The following is a 23314-nucleotide window of genomic DNA, read 5'->3' as shown; positions in this document are numbered from 1 at the left end:
AGGGACAAGCTAGCTGCTGTGATGGGATGGGGAGTTAAAAAGATGAATTAGTTCAAGAATCTTACAGTCCACTAAAGGAACTAAGCCATGTACACAAATGACTGTGACCCCCAGGAGAAGGTAAGAAGTACGCTGGGAGAGCTACAAAGTGCTGTATGGAAAAAAGAGCAGAGGAAAAAGGCTTCTTGGGGGCCTTGACAACTGAGCTGGGCAAGTGCAGTTGGGAAGGGTGTATTCCAGGCAAGAGGAGCCCAGAGGCAATTTTCATCACAGTACCTCCCACAGTGAGATGCTTCATTAAAGGGCAGCAGCAGACTGGACTTAAATAATAGTAATTCTTTAAAGCTGTTTACTAAAGAGATTACACTATTGAGAAAATAGGGACTCAAAAAATCCAAGAGATGGCCAATAGTAGTGGCCTCGTTTCCATGGAAGGTGATGATTTTCCAGTTTCCGATGTTAGTCAAGGACCAGGGCATAGAGATAGTCTTATCTCCACTGCTTTGATTTCTCTGGGCTGCCTAAGGAGTCACTTAGATGAGTTGCTTCGATGCACTTTGCTCATCTCAAAGGCTTAGAATTCCATCAAAAATCTTTGACTAATGCCCTAGTAATATGGAGCACATAGTAGTCATTCATTAAATGTTTGTTATATTAATGAGTTCCTCCATTCTGGTTGATTGCAACAGGCTTTCTTCTCTGAAGCTTAAGAACCCTTGGGTGGGGCATGAGAGCATAAAAAATGATGTTAAAAAAAAATCAAATGTATTCTGATTTGAGAAAACCCATTTAGACCTAATGTCCCTGAGGCCCAGCCTCACCCTACCATAGGCTTGTTTGCCTCTGGCACTGGGCTGTAGAAGAGAGGCACTCTCTTGCTGGGTCTCATTACCAAAGAGGGAACTGGTGATGAGCACAGGATGGATCATAGCGGGAGGGTCTGTGTGTAGGATGTTGGTGGACAGAAACACAGACATACATCAAATGATTAGTGTATTCAAGAGCTGGGACCCCAGCCAGCCAGCCAGCCAGCCCGAGGTCTGCATGGAGAGCTAGCTTAAAGATGTTCTCTCAAATTTTTCTTCTTAGCCTGCTCATAACCAAAGTTTGCAAGGGGGGTGGTTCTACATCTCCACTGAAAAGCAGCAAACCAGCACTTTGTTAGCATTTGTGGGAATATTTAACAGTTCATTGTCTTTAGAAAGAAGAAGGGAGTGAAGGGGGTAAAACAAAATAAACTCTAAGTCATCTGTTAATGTTATTGAATCTGGAGCAGCATAGAGTTCAGATTATTCTGCATAATGAGTGGAAATGACCGATATTTAAAAGGTACCGCCCCACAGCCTCTGAGAAATAAGTACATAGTTGGTCAATAGGTGACATGGTTGCTTATAGACATCAAGTGGTAACAATTATGTAAGGCTTGGGATGACCTGGTAACCTCATTCCAAGGAATTACCCTTGATTCCAGGGCTACTCAGAAAACAGGAGTTCATGTAAGCAAGAACTTTAACTGAGAGAAATGAAAAATATCATTAAGAAATTATATAATGACATAAATGTAAGATGAGTGTGTATTTCCCTGTTAAATATTAATTTACTCCTGGTGGGACTTCACCTTAATTACACATCTTTCTGACCTCAGGGTGATTTGTGGGGGAGGTGGAGGTGTATATGCGTGTCTCAGTCTGAAAGGTGCTCCAACACACATTGTGCTGATGTTTAGACAATAGACTAGACGATAGGTTATTAAATACTGTGTTTCCAAAGTGTCAATGATAGAAATGCAAAATCACAGTTAGAAATGGCATTTTAAAAACTGTTTTCAGACTGTCTCCAAGAGCTGTGTTAGAATCTGACTGTTTCAGTTGACTTCCTAAATAAAGAAAATTTCTGTTTCATTCTATTTAATTTGTAAAAATACTGGTCACTTTAAATGATTTGAATAATCCACTATTCTTTGGTGACCCACAATTTAAAAAACACACTAATTTTTTTTCTCAGACCAAAGAATGTGCTTATGAAATTTAGAGCTTATTTCTCAGATCAGCTGAAGCTTCCTCGTGGAACTACTTGGTACTGATGTGTTAAATAAATAGAGTGTTATATAAAGTTGGCTTCCATCATCTTTGTTAGTCAGCATTGCTTCCTTACTTGCATTTCTCTTTTCTTTCCTTAAATTTTTTTTTCATCACTGGCCCTATGGGGCACATATTGGGAACAACTGAAGTCATTCCTGGAGTATTTTGAGATGTATATGCATATAACTATGCACTTATGTATCTTGGTTTTTACCCATATGTCCGTTTGTTTGTACAGATTTCAGCCAGCCCATCTGCTTATTATGAAACCATCAAAATCCAACCTTTCCTCAAATATTGGAATTTGGTGATATTTTCAGATGTGACAAATTCCATGTTTAAAAATGCATGACTATAAGTATCATTTGTCATATCTATATTTTAACAAAAATTATGCTGAAAACAAAATTACTATGAAGCTTGGTGCGCTAAGAAAACTGTAATGGACTAATTGAATTTGTTTGGATTTTTTTTTTCTTATGAAATTCAGAACTACAAGCAGCTGTTGAAGAGGTGCTGCCAAGCCTGAAAAAAGATAATGTGTCCATCTATTATGTGAGCAGAACTTCCAACAGAGATGGGGTTGACTCTTTCCTAGACAAAGTGGATGAAAGGTCCACTGAACCTATCCCAGAATCATGGAGGTCTGAAGTTACTTTTTCCACTCCTGCCCTATACATCTATACTTCTGGAACCACAGGTAAAAATAAAGAGAGGATTCTGAAGGAAACAGACCTATCCTGAGTTCCATGTTGGGTTGGGTTTTGAAATGTTCTCTTTCTTTGATGAAACTTATCAGATAACTAATACTTCAGGGGATTTAGCTCTTGGTCTGTGTGAACTGATCTTATTTCATAGCATATGATCCCATTTGGGTTTCTCCACGCTACGTGTATTTTCCCCTAGTTGGTATGTAGAAGAGATAAAGAGGTTAATAAAGATTTACAGAAATAGTTATGATGATGGATGAAATCTGGCACTGAATAGGTTTTTGGAATTTTTTAAATGATCATTATATTTTGATTATATTTAGAGTCTATATATATATTGTATAATCAATTATAAATGAAACACCAGAGAAGACGTGATATAACTGAGAGAGAATAATTGAATGAATAAATAAGTGAAATTTCTATATGCAAATATGGACATATCTCCAAGATACATTGTTAAGTGGGAAAGTGCAGAAGAGTGTGCATAGTTTTTAAACAGAAGAAGGGCAAGAACCTATGAGCAAATGTTCATAACTGCTTGTATTTATATAAGGAAACACTAGAAGAATAATAAGAAATCATAAAAGTGGTTATGGATAGTCTATTTAATCTCTCTGAATCTCAGCTTTCTAATTTGTGTATTAGAGAATATAATCTACTTATCTCATTAATTATAAGAATTAAATGAAATTTTGAAAATATCTTGCAAGGTGGTAGGCACAGAGCAGAAATTCGGTAAACATTCCTTCCTTTCTGTTAAAATTACTACTGTAACAACGCTCTAACACCGGGGTCAGCAAAATCTGGCCTGTGGACCAAGTACAGCCCACCCTCCCCGACCCTCACCCCCACCACCTGTTTTTATAAATAGTTTTATCAGAACACAGCCACATTCATTCCTTTATGTGTTTGGCTGCTATTGGCGACAATAGCAGAGTTGAGCAGTTGCAACAGAGACTGTATGACCCTGCAAAGCCTAAAACATTTACCGTCTGGCCCTTTGGAGAAAATGCTGACTCCTGGTCTAAATGATCATGGCCCTCCCCTATGTAATTCTCTAATCACTGGATGATGAATCTTCCTGCACCAGATCTCTCTGCTAGACCACATGTCTGTGAATAACCAACCTTGGCTCACTCATGCCTTCTCTTGTATCTTTCTTTGCAAAGGTCTCCCAAAAGCTGCGACAATCAATCATCGTCGCATTTGGTACGGAACTGGCCTCTCTACTATCAGCGGGTTTAAGAAAGATGATATCATCTATACCACCCTCCCTTTGTACCACAGTGCTGCCCTTATGATTGGTCTACACGGATGTATTTTGGCTGGTAAGCTTTTCTCTCACGAGGGACTGGAGATTAGTACACATTCACAGCTGCTCATAAGCAAAAGGAGTACAAAATGTGGCTACTTTCCTGTGTGCTAGGAAGCTGTTTAATTCTATGTTAGTAACAAGGCTATTGGGCTCACATATCACAAGCAGGTATCTAAAATAATTTCTATTTTTTCATGCCTGCTTGTCTAGAGCAATATAATGCTCTAGTAGTTCAGTATATCAAGAAGGAAATTTAAAAATATTTGAGGTTTTTATCCGGGTTAAGACGCTAGTTCTTATAGTCCATAAATAATTCTCCTGCATCATTACCATCTTCAGAAATCTGCCTGCTGATCTCCCTCAGCATCTGACTTCAACTTCTCCTTCAGTTGTCCTCATGCTACTTCATTCTTCCCTCCGCTCATGGCTCCTCAGCTCTGGTCACAATACCTAGACTGTCATGTCTTCTCTTTCCTTCTCACTCTTTACCATTCAAATTAGAGTTGCCATCTTCTCTTTCAGTAGGATTGATGCCATTTTTATACATTAAACCTCAGTCCGATATCCACCTCTTCCAGGAAGCCATGCCTAACACTCTGAGCTAAAAAACTTATTTTTTTCTCCCATGTGGCATTTCATTATAAATAGTCACATATGTATATGAATACATATACATATACATATACAATTGCCCAAGCCTCTGCTTCATTTCTCTCATCAACTTATTGATCAGCTATAAAACACTTAGCCCAGTATCAAGCCTCCAAATCAGCAAGAAACAACTAGCTCTGATCATATTGCTGGGACCCTCAAGAACAGAGTGACTCTGAGTCTCCCAAAGGGACAGATCAATCACTTACACATTTGCTTATGCAGCAAAAATACATGCTAAAGAAGAAAAAATAGTATTTTAAAATTTTTCTCCTGTTTTAAAACATTAGACTTGAGTATATTTAGGAGTAAAAATAAATTAATAACATGAAAAAATATTTCTGAGTTTTTTAATTTCACTTTACTACATTTCTTGCCAGTAATGGGGTTGAATATGACATGATTATAAATTATTTTTATCCATTGTGTTAGTCTGCTACTGCTACTATAACAAATTACCCCAAACTTAGTGGTTTAAAAGAACACAGATTTATTCTCTTACTGTTTTGAAAGTCAGAAATCCAAATAATCAAGGTGTCAGCAGGGCTGCATTCCTTGTGGAACCTCTAGGAGAGAATCTATTTCCTTGCCTTTTCTGGCTTCTAGACGCTGCCTGTTTGTGGCCCCTCCTTCCATCTTCAAAGCATATCACTCTCACTTTTTTGTTTCCATCATCCCATCTCCTTCTGCCCTTGACCTTCTTACCTTCCTCTTAGGAAGACCTCTGTGATTACATTGGGCCTACCACATAATCCAGGATAATCTTCCCATCTCAAAATCCTCGATTTGGGGTGGCCAGTTGGCTCGGTGGTTAGAGCACAGTGCTCATAAACCAAGGTCACCAGTTTGATTCCCACATGGGCCAGTGAGCTGTGCCCTCCACAATTAGATTGAAAAAAACAATGAGTTGACTTGGAGCTGAACTGTGCCCCCCACAACTAGATTGAAAACAACGACTTGACATGAAGCTAATGGGTCCTGGAAAAACACACTGTTCCCCAACATTCCCCAATAAAAATTAAAAAAAAACAAAACCTTGATTTAATCACATTTACACAGCCCCTTTTCTATTCACAGGTTCTAGGGATTAGGATATGCACATCTTTGGGAACCATTATTCTGTCTACCTCCCCCATCAGAGAAGCAGTCTCCTGCTTGCTCAAGAACCTGGTTGTCCATCGCTTACAAAATGAAGTCTAGTTCCTCCACCTGGCACTTTCAACGTCTCTATGATTGCACTGCTAGCTCATCTCCCATGAGCCATGCGCTCTTCACCACCCGTCACAGGCCAACTGAGTCTTAGCCATCTGGACTGTCCTGTCTTTACATTCATGCTTTTTGCTCTGTCTGGAATTCTCTTATCTTTCTCCATTTCTCAAGAGCTAATTCAAATCCCACCTCTTCCAAAATATGCCTTTCTCAGCCCTTGCCCCCAAGCAGAATTAATCAATACACACACACTCACAATCCTTTAGGGTCTCATTTGCATCTCTTATCTATTGCACATTGACTTTTATTAGAAAGACTTTTTTATGAGTCTTCCCCCCCACTAGATTGGAAGCTCCTATAGGTCAAAACCAGGTCTTATTTTTTTGCATTGAATATAATTAGTACGCAATACTTGTTTGTGAATAGAATATCTAAATTCTATCTTTCAAAAGTGACAAATGTAGTTGGGGAGACTTTTTTTTTTGTAGCATTTCTTTACTAACCTTTCTATGCCTTCTCTGTAGGTGCTACTCTTGTTTTGCGGAACAAATTTTCAGCCAGCCAGTTTTGGGATGACTGTAGAAAATACAACATCACTGTCATTCAGTATATCGGTGAACTGCTTCGGTATTTATGCAACTCACCCCAGGTAACACTCTTCATATTTCATTATCTTTTTGAAATGGATAAGATGAGAGTTCAAGTCACTTTGGGTCATGCTCGGCTTCCGCTGATTTATATATATCACTTTTCATTTTAGACTACAACAGTTTGTCACAATAAAGTACTTGACACCACCTTCCTTGTCTTATAGAAGGGAGTTACTAGATGGCAATTGCTGTTAATATTACTTCCTATCTTTGTACCTGTTTTCACATCTTACCCACTACCTAGCATATCCTCTACTCACCTCTCTGCCTATTTAAAGCCTACTCAGTTTCAAAGCTCAGCTCAAATGATATATGTTAATCATATGTGGGTCACTCCAACAAGTCATCACTCTCTACCCTACATCATTTGATTTCTATCCCATGGTGGGACCTGTCACATTGTAGGTGTTGGTCTTCATGTCTCCCATCCTTCCTAGGCTATAAAATTTTTGATGGCAGGGACCATATCTTGTCTCCTGGCCCTATCTTATACCAAAGGTATGCAAGAAACTTATTTAATGTTGCTTAATAAATAAATCCCCATGTGGCTTTGAAACCATCTGACTTTGTCTGTCGCCAAGCTTGGAACAGATTCCCCAGAGTAACTACAAGGACCTTGGTTCTAACCAGTTTTCAGATATTTAGATGTCTTGTTTGGAAAAGTAACTCCTGCCTAGTTCCTCAGCTCTCATCAGAGATATAGCAGCCTGCCTGGGGGCCAAATCAAAGTTTTTCAACAGTGGCACTGCTGACATTTTGGGCCCATTCATTCTTTGCTGGATGGACTTATCCAGTGCACTGTAGGATGTTTAGTAGCATCTTTGGCATTACCCAGGACATGCCAGTAGTACCCCACCCCAGGCCATGATAATCAAAATGTCTTCAAACATTGCCACATGTTCCCTGGCAGGCAAAAATCAACCCTAGTTGAGAAACACTAGACTACGTAGTGCAGTACATTCACCAGATTCTACTCCCTTTAATTCTTTCACTCAGCATAGGAAAACAAACTCAAAGAATCACTCAATTGATAAATTGCTATTTATAAACACCTATGTTCAACTTACATAACAGCTGCTGTGTGATATAGAAAGTTGTACAAGATGCTCTTGCCCCAGTTCTCTCATTCGGTCTCTGCCCACATGTCACCTCATCAGAGAGGCCCCTCCTACTAACTATCAAATGTATCACTCTGCCTCTTACCATTCATCCCGTGGGTTACTGCTTTTCACAGCACTATTGCCCCTGACATCGTACAGGTTTATATGACTGTTGTCTGTCTCCCCAGTTATATGCAAGCTCCATGCACCAGGGGCTTTGTTTGCTCCCCGATCTCCGGCACCAAGATCTGTACCTGGCACGTCCTAGGCATCAACAGATTTTGCTGAATGAACCTCTAAATCCTTGCCTTTGAAAGATATATAATTAAGTTGAAGGAGATAGTATGTTCCTCAAAAATGTTTGGGCTTAGGACATATTATTCTGATTTTGGTGACAGATTCAAAGGATTCATGAAGGTCATAATTAGCTATGAGCTGGGTTAGGACCTTTTCCACAGCAATTTCTGTTGATGTCATTGATGTGTTTTGTTTTTTTTCACGTTAGTATTCCATCTGCTCCTCAACATTGTATGACTCTCTATTAAAACCCAGAAATCCATATGGGGCCCTTCTGTTTGGCTTTTCTTCTCTGCCTTAAAGGCACCTCCTTTAACTGTCAATTAAAAGTCTCCTGAGGGAGGCCGTGTTCTATTAGTTCTATAGGGAGCCACCTTTGGATTTGAGGAAAAGAAACATGTTTGTGTGTAGCTCTTTCAGGCTCATACACACTCACACATACACACACTTCTACCTTTCTCCTTTCTCTTAATATTGTGTCAGATGCTGGAAAACAAAGACAGTTTGGGGTTTTATATCTTCAAAATATGTTAAGATTTGGTGTATAATTCATGGATAACTTTTAATCTAGAAGTAGATTTAGAGTTCCTATTTGCCCTTGCTTCTCCCCACTCTTGAGTTCGGGTTTGTCTGGAAAATACTTATAAGAATTGTAAGAAATGATCAAAGTTACCTCAAAAGATTTTAGTTAAAATTTTTTTAAATGATACGGTTTTACATATAACCCTACAGACAAAAAAGCTGTTAGAACAAATAAACGAATTCAGCAAAATAGCAGGATACAGTCAACACACAAAGATCAGTTGCATTTCTATACACTCACAATGAACAATCTTAAAAGGCAATTGCAAAAACAATTCCATTTACAATAGCATCAAAAAGAATAAAATACTTAAGAATTAACTTAACCAAGGAGGTGAAAGACTTACATAATGAAAACTATGAAACATTGTTGAAAGAAATTAAAGAAGACATGAATAAATGGAAATACATCCCATGTTCATGCATTGGATGATTTAGTATCATTAAAATGTCAGTACTACCCAAAGCAATCTACAGATTCAATTCAATCCATATCAAAATCCCAATGATGTTTTTTGCAGAAATAATAAAAATCCATTCTAAAATTCATATGGATTCTCAAGGGGCCCCAAATAACCAAAACAGTCTAGGGGGAAAAAAAGACTCATACTTCCTGATTTCAAAACTTACTACAAAGCTATAGTAATCAAAGCAGTGTGGTACTAACCTAAAGACAGACATAGACCAATGGAATAGAATAGAGAACCCAGAAATAAACCCACATATATATGGTCAAATGACTTTTCAAGGGTGCCAAGACCATTCAATAGAGAAAGGGCAGTCTTTTCAACAAATGATGCTGGGAAAACTGAATATCCACATGCAAAAGAATGAATCAACCCTTACCAAACACCATATACAAAAATTAACTCCCAGTCACCCTCAGGGCAGGAGTTCCCTTTGGCTCAAGGGACTTAGAACAGTGCTTAAGAACTAGGAGTCTGGAGTCAGCAGGCCTGATGCCTGACTCTGCCATTTGAGCAGGATAGTTAACCTCTCTAAATCTGTTTTCCATTAGACAACAGAGGTAATAATAGTACCTACCTCACAGAGAGCTGTGAAGGCAAAATGAAATGATATGCATAAAGCATGTACCAAAGTACCTGACACTTCATAAATAATCAATAAATGGTAGCCATTATTATCATTATCTTTAGTGCTTAAGAATGTTAAGCTCATAATAGGTGTTCCATACATATTCATTGAATGAATGAAAGAAAATTCTGCCCCATATGTACAAAGGAAGACATAAGAGAAGACATTCAAATTAGTCAATCACTCTCATCTGAGATTGAGAGGGCATTGGGTAGCAAAGCTGTTGACTTAAGTGAATTTTACAGTACTATTGTTGAATAGTCTTTATCCATTTTACCTGTGCCATTGTTCTATTTGGGCCATTGCATCCAGAGCGCCAGTTTATAATGAAAGGTTAGTTAGGTTCATTTCCTACAGTGTGCAGTTGCCATTGCCAGTTTGTTTGTGTCATTGCCTAAAAAGCAATGTCATTTAGGAAAAAAAGTTTTATCAGAACAATATATTACTAAAACTGAGTGTTTCTCTACTCCAGTTAGGGATTGAAGCCACAGGAAGGGGTCTAAATGAGGCTTTGTCCTGCCTGCTGTGTGTGTGACCCAGGTGGGAGGAGGACAAAGGAAACAGAAAAGAGTTTCAGGGGCCATACATAGAAGGCATAATATTTAGAAGAGGAAATAAAATAGACCAGAACCCTGAAACAGCTGAATAGACTCAACTTACCTCCTAGTGTTGTCTGCCTTCCCTCCAAATTTAGGTAACCTCTGTGGTCCATTCCCAGCCTAAAATTTCTCTCTGTAGCACCTCCATTCTGATAGAAAACGGATAGAGGGGTATGTGGCAGCACAGGGTGGAGGGGGGCCAGTCAGACCTGTGGGGGCCGGGACAGGAACAAGCCAGAGGAGAGAGGGAAAGAGCAGAATCAGGAAAGGTTTGCCAGGGAAGGTGAGTTTGAAGAATACAGAGAAGTTTTCCAGCCATGCAGGAAAAGAAGGGCTTCTCGTTAGCTGGGACAGCATCTGCAGAGCCGTGGAATGAAGGACCTGGTGTGTTGGGAACAGCAAACACGTGGCAGGAGGCGGGACTGATTGACTGAGCCAGGTGGTGAGTGAGGGCTTTACTTTGCTGAGACGTAAATGTACCTGTGACAAAGCACCACTAAAGGGCCTTTTGTGGAAGAGTGATGTGGAAGATGTGTTTTTAAACAGTCTTTTCAGCGACAGTGGGAAAATGCACTGGAGGGAGAAAGGCCTCTACTGTACAGCAGAGAAGTTGAGCCTCACCCTTTCATTCCTGTCGGTGGGTGCTCTCTTCTCTCCTTAGGGAGTCAGGCAGAAGAATAGCATATTCATTGTTAAGAACATGGACTCAGATTTTTTTCTAAGATGATGAATACCTTCTGCCTTTCACCTCTTGGAAGTCTCCCCAAAACCAGACGGACAAGAAAAAGACACACAAGCTCCATTGTCTTGGAGACATTGCAACCAGGAACTACATAGTACATAAAGCTGAAAGGGGGAGGTCCCTGACATCACAGGATTGAGACAGGTGAAACTTAAGAGGCAGGTGCCAACAAGAAGGAAGCTGATTGACTTCCTGAAACCTGAGAAATTGAGTACAACTGAAGAAGGGATGCTGTATCAGGCTTGAAAAAAGGAGGAGCTTTGAAAGTGAAAGTCTATAAGAAACAGCTAGACCTGCTGCTCCCCTCTCCCAGTCCTGTAGGAGGTAGGTTTGTTCTCTTGAGAAGACCTAGAAAAGCTTTGAACTCAAGGACCGCAAGAGCAGAGGAGGGCAGAGGTGAGGCACTGAAAATAGAGATTGAGTAAATATCCTCTTACTGACTAGAGAGACACCCCTCCCCCAACTCCCTCCCTTTCTCTGTGAAGCTTCTAGATCTCCAGTAGCCAGTTTATGCTTGTAGGCAAGAGAATGGAGAAGGGCAATTCTTAGAAAAAACTCAACTTTCCCAGAAAATAAATTGGACATTGGCTCACTGCCCCATCACTGGACAATACAGCCCACCTGGCAATAGCCTCTGCCCACCACACAAAGCTGTTCAAACATCTTTAAGTTGCCTTACTCCTAATATAAACAGACATCAAGAATCAGCAGACACTTGAGGAAAACTTCCAATAGGAAAGATCATCAAAAGAAATAACATTAATTCAGACAGCAGGAGAAAACTTCCCCAAACCTGCAATTAATGTCCTCAGCGATATTATAGTCATAAAACAAGACTAGTATGATGCCAAAACAAACAAACAAACAAACAGAATAAGACCTCCTGAAAAATAAAAACATGATTTAAAAATGTTTTAATTCATGGAAAATTTGGAAGATAAAGTTGAGAAATCTTACTGAAATTTGGAGGAAATATAAAGTGATTACATGAGGGGAGGCAAGATAAGAAGATTAGAATATCAGACCAAAAGATCCAGCCTCTAATCAATAGGAAATCAGAAAAAGAAAATAGAGAAAGAAATTATCAAAGAAATAATACAAAACAACAACAACAACAAAACTTCCCAGGACTGAAGCACAGATTGAAAGGGCCAATAGTGTACTGAATAAAATGAATGGAATTAAAATTTTAAAATCTACGCTGTGATGAAATTTAAGACCACCAAAAAAAAAGAAAGAGAAAGAAAAGATTCCATAATAACCTTTGACTTGCCAATAACAACCCTGCAAGCTGGAAAACAAAGGAGCGGGGCCTTCAAAATACTAAGTAAAAATTATTGCCTATCTAGTGTTCTGTATCCAATCAAATTATCAATCAAGTGTACAGTGAAAATATTTTAAGACATCCACAGTCTCAAAATAATGTATTTCCTACACACCCTCCTTCAGGAAGTTACTAGAGAAAGTGTTCCACCCAAACAAAAGAGTGGAAGGAGAGAGATAAGACACAGGATCCAGGAAGGAGAGGCAAAGGGAATCCCCAGGCGTGGCGAGCAACTAGTCCAGAAGGGAGCTGAAGGCTAAAAGGAAGCATACTGGAAAAAAGGAAATTATGTCATCTGATAGATTTAACTATAAGGAAAATGTTACTTCGAGGCTGTTCGAGGGTGAGAAAAGAGTTTCGACAAATAGAAACTAAGAAAATGAAGCAAATGGGCAGAGAGGCAATTTATTCCAAGCAAAACAAAAATTTATTCAAGAATTTGATCATAGTATATTACTTGGCTCATCCATAGGATATTATGAGCACTGAATGTTGATTTAACCAAAAATCATGATATTGGAAAAATGGGAGAGAGGATGGGAGAGAGTTTAATCCTCACCTAGCACAATAGGAATTCAATAAAAAATGTGTAAAATCAATGAATCAAATGATAGCAATTAATTTAGAAATGTGGAGATCAGAAGAAACAGCTACAAGAGTTCAAAGTGTCTGCCTCTGAGGGGTGAGCTGGGGTAAAGGATGAGGATAGAGAAGTATAATGAAGAGCATTCTTCATTTAAAAGCCCTTCAGTACTTTCAACTCTTAAACTGTGTGTGTGTCTTTCTTTTTTTAAATTATGGAAAAGAAGTCACATAGATTTGGATTTGAATCTTGAAACAACTGTGCTGCTACCTGTGTGATCTTGTCAAATTATTTTAACTTTCTCGAGGCTCTGTTTCCTCAATTGTAACATGAGGCAAATGCTTTATTACCTCTCACATCTTGGTAGGATCCTTTAGAAACTTAAGGAAGACAATACTGGTAAAATGCCTGACACATAGAAGACTTGATTGATCCTTGTTAAAGAAAGCTGAGCAGGTGACCCTTGACCTCAACTACAGTAGTTCTTTTGAGGAGTGGCTTTGGTGATGAGAAAACACCATTTCTCTCCTGGGAGAGGAAAACTCCAGTCACACCTACCCAGCGTTCTCAGCCACTGCTGAGCGAAAGCTAAAGTGAGAACCAGCCATCTCAGAAGGCTCTAGGATCTCCCTGTTTGTGTTCACAAACATTTCCTTAATCCCTTCCGCTGGTGTAATGAGATCCCTCAGTTTACGATGCAAACTGAACCCTTCGTATTGTGACTATGAGCCCAGCTACCTGCCACCCGCAGGTGACAGCTGCACCTGTGAGGCTGGCATGCTTTCTGCACACCCAGGGCACCTGCAGACTCCTGTGTCCTCAGCGCTTGCCCTTGTGCTGATGTCCTGGCTACTAACTGTTAAACAGGAAAATCGAGGGTGTCCTGGTGGAGGGTATTTCTTCTTTTGCTACAGGGGTTGCTACAGGTGCAGGTACTGTGCGTGATGTAGAAATATATTTGGCCTCAAAGGTATTTACAATCTAATGGGGAAGATAGATGTTCACCACCCATTAGACAAGGAAATGAATTAAGAAGGTGATTGTGGGCTACATATGAAATAAGTAAGGTCTTAGTTTACACGTTGGAATGCTACTTTGAGGCTTCTCACACAGGCCTGGGAGCAGGTAAGCCCCGGGTCAGGTGGTTATTATTAAGCAAAAGTAAGTATTCTTCAAATATTTGTGATGTTTTATTCCTGCAGTGACAGTGAGGGACAGCAATGGGGGGAGAGGGAGTGGTCTCTGAAAAGCTGACAGTCTGTACTGAGAACAGTGCCTTGTGGACAGGATGACTCTACAATTCATTATCCAAATAGAGACACTTGAGAGTGAAAGGAGTGTAATTAAAAGCACATTGGGACAACAGGCATAAACAGGACAGGCTTTGGCAAACCACACGTATGGTCTCCCTTATTATAGGTACTTGGTAATTATGAAGGGGAATAGAAGGAGATCCAAGATGGCAGAGTAAATAAAAACTGTGCTTGATTCTTTCCATGAACACATTAAAATTACAACTAAATTATAGAACAATCAACCTGGAGAACGACCTGAAGTCTGGCTGAACAGAAGTTTTATAACTAAGGTTATAAAGAAGCCACATAGAGACTGGCAGGAGGGGTGGAGACATGGAACTAGCTAACCCCAAACCTCCATGTGGCAGCTGAGAACTGGGAAGGATATTTCAGCCCCAGAGTTTTCCCCCAGAGGAGCAAGGGATGCCAGCCCCAGTTGGCCTCCCCAGTCCAGAGTACTGGTGGCACAACATCTGGCTGTGAAAAATCATGGGGATTCCAACCATCTGGGTGGGATGGAAGGCGGCAGGAAACTCAAACATCCTCTTAAAAGGTCCAAGCACAGACTTTCTCACTCACAGGCACTTACCTTGGGCTCCAGCGAAAGGACGGTAACTCAGAGCTGTCAAGGACATACAGGAGCAGACTGAATTGTGTTGCTTCAGGTTGGGGGCTGAAGGACAGTCGCCTGTGAGGAGGTGCTCCTCCCATGCAGCTGGGAGGCAGGCGCCATCTTTCCTGTGTTGAGCCCGCCTCCACACGGCCAAATGTGAATCTGATTGGTCTGGTGAGCTCTGCTGCTCCATTCTGCTGACTCACTGGGACCCCACCCCACCCAACTCCCCGAACGCTGCAGGCACTTACTCTGCAAGCAGCCAGCCCACCCGCATTGCACTGTTTCTTGGAAAACTATCAGAGTCTGATAGACCCCAAGCAGGCGGCTACTGGCCTTGGTGTGCTCTTAGACTTTTGCTGAGGCTTTATCAGGGGCTGAACCATAAGAGAGCTGGCAGGTGGCAGCAGGCCTCATGGTGTCCTGGCATTTTGCAGAGCTACCCTAGGCCCAATACTGGTGGCAGATGTCCTCAGTTTGCAGCATGGCATCACCCATGTGCCTCCAAGGTTAGCAAAGGCAGCAAATAACCACAAGTCGCCTTGTAGCTCCTACCAGCTAGTCCCCAGCCAGTCACAGACAGTGGGAAACCTGGGCCTGCACTGGAGCCCCTCTCAAGAGGCCCCAGAACCAACATACCTGGAGATTGGCTTCAGACCACAGCACAGCACCACCCAGTTAGCCCCACAAGCAGCACACCCAAAGGGCAGTCTCAACACGCACCAGAGCCCATTGGGGCAAATCCCAGTTAGTGGGGTAAGCCCCTGCACAGCCTGTAAGCTGTGGACGTGGCAAAACCCCACAGCCAGTCAGCCTAAGGGTCAATCCCACCCACTGACATGCCAAGAGCAATCAAGTCTCAACTATAACAGGAGGGCACCCAGGGACACTCCTGGAACACCCAGTGCAGATGACCAGGGAGACTGTGCCACGGGGCCCCATAAGACACCTACTACATAAAGGCACCTGGCTATGACTGGGGGACATAGCAGATCTACCTAATACATAGAAACAAAAACAGAGAGGCAGCACAAATGAGGAAATAAAGAAATACATCCCCAATGAAAGAACAGAAGAAAAATCCAGAACAAGAACTAAACAAAATGGAGGCAAGCAACTTCCCAGATACAAAGTTCAAAACAATGGTTATAAGGATGCTCAAGGAACCTAGTGAGAACTACAACAAAGATAGCAAGCATACCAAAAAAAAAAAAAAAAAGACATAGAAACCATAAAAGAGAACCAGTCAGAAGTGAAGAATACAGTAACCGAAATGAAGAATGCACTAGAAGGAACCACCAGCAGATTAGATGAAGCAGAGAATCAAATCAGCAATTTGGAAGACAAGGTAGCAGAAAACACCCAATGGGAACAGCAAAAAGAAAAAAGAATCCAAAAAAATGAGGACAGTTTAAGACATCATCAAGTATAACACTATTCACATCATAGAGGTACCAGAAGGAGAAGAGAGAAAGAAATGGATTGAGAATCTATTTGAAGAAACAATCACTGAAAACTTTCCAAAACTGGTGAAGGAAATAGACATACAAGTCCAGGAAGTGCAGAGAATCCCAAACAAGATGAACCCAACAGGCCCACACCAAGACACATTATAATTAGAATGGCAAAGATTAAAGACAAAGAGAGAATCCTAAAAGCAGCAAGAGAAAGGCAACTAGTAACTTATAAGGGCCCTCCCATAAGATTGTCAGTGATTTCTCAACAGAAACTTTGCAGGACAGAAGGGATTGGTACAAAATGTTTAACGTGGTGAAAATCAAGGACCTACAACCAACATTACTCTACCCAGCAAGGCTATCATTTAGAATGGAAGGACAGATAAAGAGCTTTTCAGACAAGAAAAAGCTAAAGGGGTTCATCACCACCAAACCAGTATTACAAGAAATGTTAGAGAGACTTCTTTAAGATGAAAAAAAAAAGATCAAAATTATGAATAATAAAATGACAGTAGCTACAGATCTATCAACAATTACTTTCAGTGTAAATGGATTAAATGCTCTACTCAAAAGACATAGGAGGGCTGAATGGATAAGAAAACAAGACCCTTACATATGCTGCCTACAAGAGACTCACTTCATATTGAAAGACACACACAGACAGAAAGTAAAGGGATAGAAAAATAGATTGTATGAAAATGGAAACAAACAAAAAGCTGAAGTAGCAATACTTACACCAGACAAAATAGACTTTAAAGCAAAGACTATAAGGGAAGCATTTGAGATCTTGCTCCTTGGCGTATGTCAGTTTGGATAAAAAAAGTAAAATAAAATAATAAAATAAAATAAAATAAAATAAAATAATAAAAATGCTATCATGAGACAAAGAAGGAGTCAGTAATTCCATTTCAGGGTATTTATCTGAAGAAACCCAAACGCTACTTTGAGGAGACATTTGCATCCATATGTTCATTGCAGTATTATTTACAATGGCCAAGATGTGGAGGCAGCCTGGGTTGTCTGTTGATGGAATAATGGATAAAGAGGAGGTGATACATACGAGTATATACAAAGGAATATTGCTCGGCCAGGAAAGAGAATGGGTTCTTGCCACCTGTGGCAGCATGGATGGACCTGAAGGGTGTTGTGCTGAGTGCAGTATATCAAACAGAGAAAGACAGATGCAATGTGATTTCGCTTATATGTGGAATCTAAAGAACAAAATAAACAAAACAGAAACTCATAGATACAGAGAACATATTGATGGGTGCCAGATGGGAGGGGGTTTGGGGGTGAGTGAAAAAAGGAAAGGGATTAAGAAGTACAAATTTGTTGCTGCAGAATAGTTATGGGGATGTAGCATAGTGCAAGGAATAATGTCAATAATATTGTAATAACTGTATGGTATCAGATGGGTACTAGATTTGTTGGGGGATAGATGGGAGGGGGTCAGGGATGGTGTAAAAGGTGAAGGGATTAAGAAATGCAAACTGATAGTTACAAAATAGTCATGGGGATGTAAAGTAAAGCACAGGGAATATAGTCAATGATATGGTAATAACTATGTGTAATGCCAGGTGGGTACTAGACTAGTCAGGGGGATCACTTCTTAAATTACGTAAATGTTTAACCACTATGCTGTACACCTGAAATTAATATAAAATAATATTGAATGTCAACTGTAATTGGAAAATTAAAAGGGGGGGAAAGGTGAAGGGGAATAAGAGGTCCAAATTTTCAGGTGTAAAATAAGTCATGGGAATAATGTACAGCAATGGGGGATATAGTCAATAATATTGTGATAGCATAGCACAGTGTTAGATGGTTGCTGGACTTCACAGGGTGGTCACTTATTTAGGTATATAAATGTTGAACAAATGTGGTGTACCACTGAAATTAATATAATATTGTATGTTAGCTATATTTTAATAAAAATCTTTTTTTTTAATTTTTTGTTTTACAAAAAGGAATAGATTCAGTGACCTATGGACCTAGGGCGCTGTTTAAGAGAAAAGATTCCCCTTCAGTCAGAATGTCTAGGTTCACGCAGGTTCAAAGTGTTCAGGTCACTCTCCTGATAGTCTGATTAAGAACCACTGGCATGAGGCCGCTGGTCTCTCTCTACACATTTCCTCCTCAGAAAGATTGCTCCAGGAGCCCAGTTTTTACTAGTGACCAGCATTTGTCCACCTCTCTGATTAGGATTCACCACTTGAGAGCTTTACCACCTGAGTTTTGACCAAGGAGCTACTTAAAAAATTAAACGCATACTTGCTGCTCCCCTAGTCACTTGGCTCCCCCTACCTGGAAACCAATTCAAGGTTTGTTTTGGTTTGGTTTATAAATGCCTTATCAAATGTCCTCCCCTTATCAGCCTCTTTTCCAACAGTTTTTTCCAATGAGGAAGTTTTATTCCAAAATCACTTCACAGTGATTTCACAGAGCAGGAAATAATATATACTCTTTATAGCATTTGCTTTTTTAAGCAAAATGCTATTTGATCAAAGCAATTAAACCTTGACGTTTGAGGAGAGTCCTAGTTACCTAGCACTTTTTCCCCCATTCCATTCAGTTATCTATTAGAGAAAGGTCATAGAGTTACAAAATTTGCAAGTTTAAATTGTAGTTATTTGTTTACCTGCCTCTCCCACCAGGCTGTGATCTCCTTGGGGACACCAATTGCCTCATTGAGATAAAATATCATTAAAATGTCCGTAGGTTTAGACATATTTGTAGGAGCCACATAAATAGTTACAGTTCAGTGGAATGCAGCCCAGTCCTAACCCCACCTCTCTTGCTGACACAGCTCTCCTTTCAGTTTTTACACTCTTTGTGATTTTTATTTATAGCAAAGCATATTCCTCCCAGGCCACCTGAGGCAGCTGGGAACCGGCTTCCTCCCTCTCTTCCCCTGCCCATCCCACTGGGACAATTTCATTATCTGGGTTCAGCTCTATCTGGTCTTGTGACCTCTGGGTCTATCGGTTAAACAAGGGCACGATCAAGATTCTTCTCTCCAGTCTCGTTAGGCCCTAACATTATTTCTCTTTAATGACTCTGTGGAAAATGATTCTCTCCTTGAACTGTATTCCCAGTTTTCTTCTTCATTTTCAAGTAAAAATCATCCTTTGAGGTTCTTTTAGTCTCTGACAAACCTTTGCCATGTGACCCCTCCTTTCTATCAATTCACTGAGATTCACCAGCCCCAACAAGAAAACAATCAACACATTGTTCTAGTTTCAGATTGGATATGGAGTAAATGCTGGCATCACTTAGGTCTGTCCAACTGTCTCACCTTGCCTCATAAAAATCAAATGGGAAAATCTAAGTCTTTTGGTTATTAAATCAGAGGGCTAACTAACTGTTGGCCCATACTGCATTTGTTGGGGGCGGGGGGCAAAGGAGGAGTTAGGCCTGTGGGTAGCAGAAAAGGTGTGCACTAAGGTGAATTTGTAACCAATATAAATATGAAGAAACAGAAAGGCAATTATTAATACGCAAGCATAGTCTCCAGAGTTGTTTCAGTGTGTTCTCCTCCTACACAGAAACCAAACGATCGTGATCACAAAGTGAGAATTGCCTTGGGAAATGGCTTGCGAGGAGATGTGTGGAGAGAATTCATCAAGAGATTTGGGGACATTCACATTTATGAGTTCTATGCTTCCACTGAAGGCAATATCGGCTTTACAAATTATACGAGAAAAATTGGTGCTGTTGGAAGAGTAAACTACCTACAGAGAGTAAGTACATTGAAAAATGAGAGCATATGTAGCCAGTTTTCAGAATATACAGATTTCTTAAAAGCTTTGTCATGATGATGATATTATCAGATTCATGCAGCATCAGAGCCATGGTCTATCCCTACCGAGTTTCCCCGAAAATAAGACCTAGCCGGACAATCAACTCTAATGCGTCTTTTGGAGCAAACATTAATCTAAGACCTGGTCTTATTTTACTATAATATAAGACCGGGTCTTTAATATAATATAATATAATATAATATAATATAATATAATATAATATAATATAATATAATATAATATAATATAATGTAATACCGGGTCTTACATTAATTTTTTCTCCAAAAGACGCATTAGAGCTGATTGTCCGGCTAGGTCTTATTTTCGGGGAAACAGGGTATCACCAAAAGAGGTTTTATTCATTCTCTATGACAAGGACCTCAAAAAGATAGGGTGTTTTAATTTAAAAATCTTAATTTCTATGAATAAACAACCCATTGTGCCTTTGCCATCTTCAACTTAGGTGAAGTCTTCCTGATGCTATTTATACTTATATATGATAAAACACCTGGAGGTTGCCAGGTGTGTAAGTTTAACACAGACTGTGAAATATGGTATTTCCCTTTCCTCATACTGTGGGTCATATACAAGTGCAGGGCCTCAACCCCTGAGTTTTGGATGCAGTTGTCCTGAGGTGGAGCCCAGGTATCAGTGTTTTTTTGAAAGCTCTGCAGCCAGGGTTAAGAAGTATTATCTAGACCTTTGAGAGAACTGGGATGTATCTTTTGAACATTTGTGTTCACCTAATAGCTACACCAGAAAGGTATTTTTTAATTTTTTCATTGAGATATAGTTGACATATATATAACTTCGTATTAGTTTCAGGTATGTAACATGATATTTGTATGTATTGCAAAATGATCACCACAGTAAGAATAGTAAACATCCATTACCTCACAGTTACAATTTTTTTTCTTATTATGAGAGCTTTTAAGATCTACTCTCTTAACTTTCGAATATACAATACAGTATTATTAACTATATCCCCATGCTGTATATTACATACCAGGACTTATTATATAACTGGAAGTTTGTACTTTTTGACCACTTTCACCTATTTCACCCTTCCCTCACTTCCCACCTTTGTTAACCACCAATCTGTTCTTTGTATCTATGCGTTCAGTTTTTGTTAGATTCTACATATGTAAGATAATGTGGTATTTGTCTTTCTCTGTCTAACTTATTTCACTTAGCATAATACCCTCAAGGTCCATCTATGTTGTCACAAATGCAAGATTTGTTTTCTTTTTATAGCTGAATAATATTCCATTACATATATACACCACATTTTTTTTATTCATCCATCAATGGACTCTTAGGTTGCTTCCATGTCTTGGCCATTGTGAATAATGCTGCAATGAACATGGAGTTGCATATATTTTTTCAAATTAGTGTTTTCATTTCCTTTGGATAAATGCCCCAATTCCTTATCATGAGGAATTGATGGATCACATGATAGTTCTATTTTTAATTTTATGAGGAACCTCCATACTGTTTTCCATAGCAGCTGCACTAATTTACATTCCCACCAGCAGTATACAAGGGTTCCCTTTTCTCTACATTCTCGCCAACATTTGCTATTTCTTGTCCTTTTGGTAACAGCCATTCTAACAGGTGTGAGGTGGTATCTCACTGTGCTTTTAATTTGCATTTCCCTAATGATTAGTGATGGTGAACATCGTTTCATGTACCTGTTGGCCATCTGTATGTCCTCTTTGGAAAAATGTCTATTTAGATCCTTTGCCCATTTTTAAATTGGATTGTTTGGCTTTTTGCTATTGAGTTGTATGAGTTATTTATATATTTTGAATATTAACTCCTTATCAGACATATGATTGATATTTCTTATTTTTAAGCCAGCTCACATAGAAGTCTCTTTTCCCTCTTAGTCATTTTATTGCCTTGGGGCTCCAATCTCTTTGCCTTTTTTGTGCTTGAGGAGACAGACGACCACCTGCAACATTCCAGGAATATTCAGCAAATGCTGAGTATCCACTGGCTTGAGCAGTCACTGCTGTCTTTATGCCATCCTGCCTGGTCACTAAACAGCCACCCCAGAGCTCCCAAGCAACCGATGTCCCCAGGGAGTGACTGGCAGAGTACAGAGGACAGTGATCCGTGTGCATAAGAGATCTGGTTCTAAGATCAAATACCAGCACCATCACATACTAGCTAAGTGACCTTAGACCTCAATTTTATCATCTATTTTATCATAAAAGAGAAAATATAGAGCCCACTGCCCAAACTCAGTGTCGATGAAGGCAAAGGATTGAGTAAAGGATTAAATAATTTATGAAAAAGCCATTAGAGGACACAGCCCACTGCCTGTCATATAATAGCCTTGAATAATTGTTAGCTGTACTGATAGTTATCATTCCATTCCTTATACTCTGGCCTGGTCCCTAGGCATTCCCTGGTCCAAGAAACCTCTCTGACAATGACACACACAGGTCCTTCCACTGTGCTCCACACCTGTGCCATCCAATATTGTAGCCACTAGCTAGGTGTGGCTATCTAAATTTAAATTACATAAATAAAATTTTTAATTCAGTTCTTCATTCACCCTAGCCACAGTTCAAATGCTCTGTAGCCATATTTAGTGATTATCATGGTAAGTGGTACAGATGTAGAACATTTCCATCATCATAGAAAATTCTACTGGGCAGCACCACTACAGACTGAGAATCCATTCCCTACACCCCACTGGAACCATTGCAGAGAGAGTCAGCCTTCTCTAGGCAGCTTCAGTCCAACTTATACTAGCCCAAACCTTGGAGACCCACGCTAAACGCAGTTCAGAACAAAGAGAGGGCACAAAGATAAGTTGAGGCATGGTGCAAGCTCTCTGTGGTTGTTACTACTGACCCTCAAAAAGATAAGTTACATAGTAACTTTTGTTTCAAAACAAACCTGAGGACCTTGGAAGTTGGTGCTGTATATTACTAGTTCTTTGCATCGTATCCCTTGAATGCCATCTTTGTCAGTTTTTCCAGTTTAAACAAAACTATATTTTAAAACTAAAACAAGGGGAGGAGAAGATGGCTCTGTAATTAGTGTGGAAAGTAACATTAGTTACCATCCCAATTTTTTTTTACATTCTTGCAAATAAAGAAGATCTACATTTGTTGATTATGAATGCTACTTGGTTTCTAACGGTTATTCACTACTATCAAAGCACATGATTGGTTAATTCACATAGAGTTGAATA

At 39.8% G+C, this 23314-nt stretch overlaps 1 protein-coding gene across 1 annotated transcript in view; it reads left to right on the top strand.

Annotated features, from left to right (window-relative positions):
• Positions 1 to 23314, top strand: part of SLC27A2 (solute carrier family 27 member 2) — a 36575-nt gene that overhangs the window by 4282 nt on the left and 8979 nt on the right. Inside the window, exons 2-5 of the mRNA XM_033109255.1 lie at positions 2572 to 2781; positions 3964 to 4122; positions 6494 to 6618; positions 19852 to 20046. Coding sequence (XP_032965146.1) covers positions 2572 to 2781; positions 3964 to 4122; positions 6494 to 6618; positions 19852 to 20046 — 689 coding nt within the window. The remainder of the gene's footprint in view (positions 1 to 2571; positions 2782 to 3963; positions 4123 to 6493; positions 6619 to 19851; positions 20047 to 23314) is intronic.

Source organism: Rhinolophus ferrumequinum, chromosome 6, assembly GCF_004115265.2.
Source record: "Rhinolophus ferrumequinum isolate MPI-CBG mRhiFer1 chromosome 6, mRhiFer1_v1.p, whole genome shotgun sequence".
NCBI classification, from domain to species: domain Eukaryota; kingdom Metazoa; phylum Chordata; class Mammalia; order Chiroptera; family Rhinolophidae; genus Rhinolophus; species Rhinolophus ferrumequinum.
This window is presented reverse-complemented; position numbering and strand designations above follow the sequence as displayed.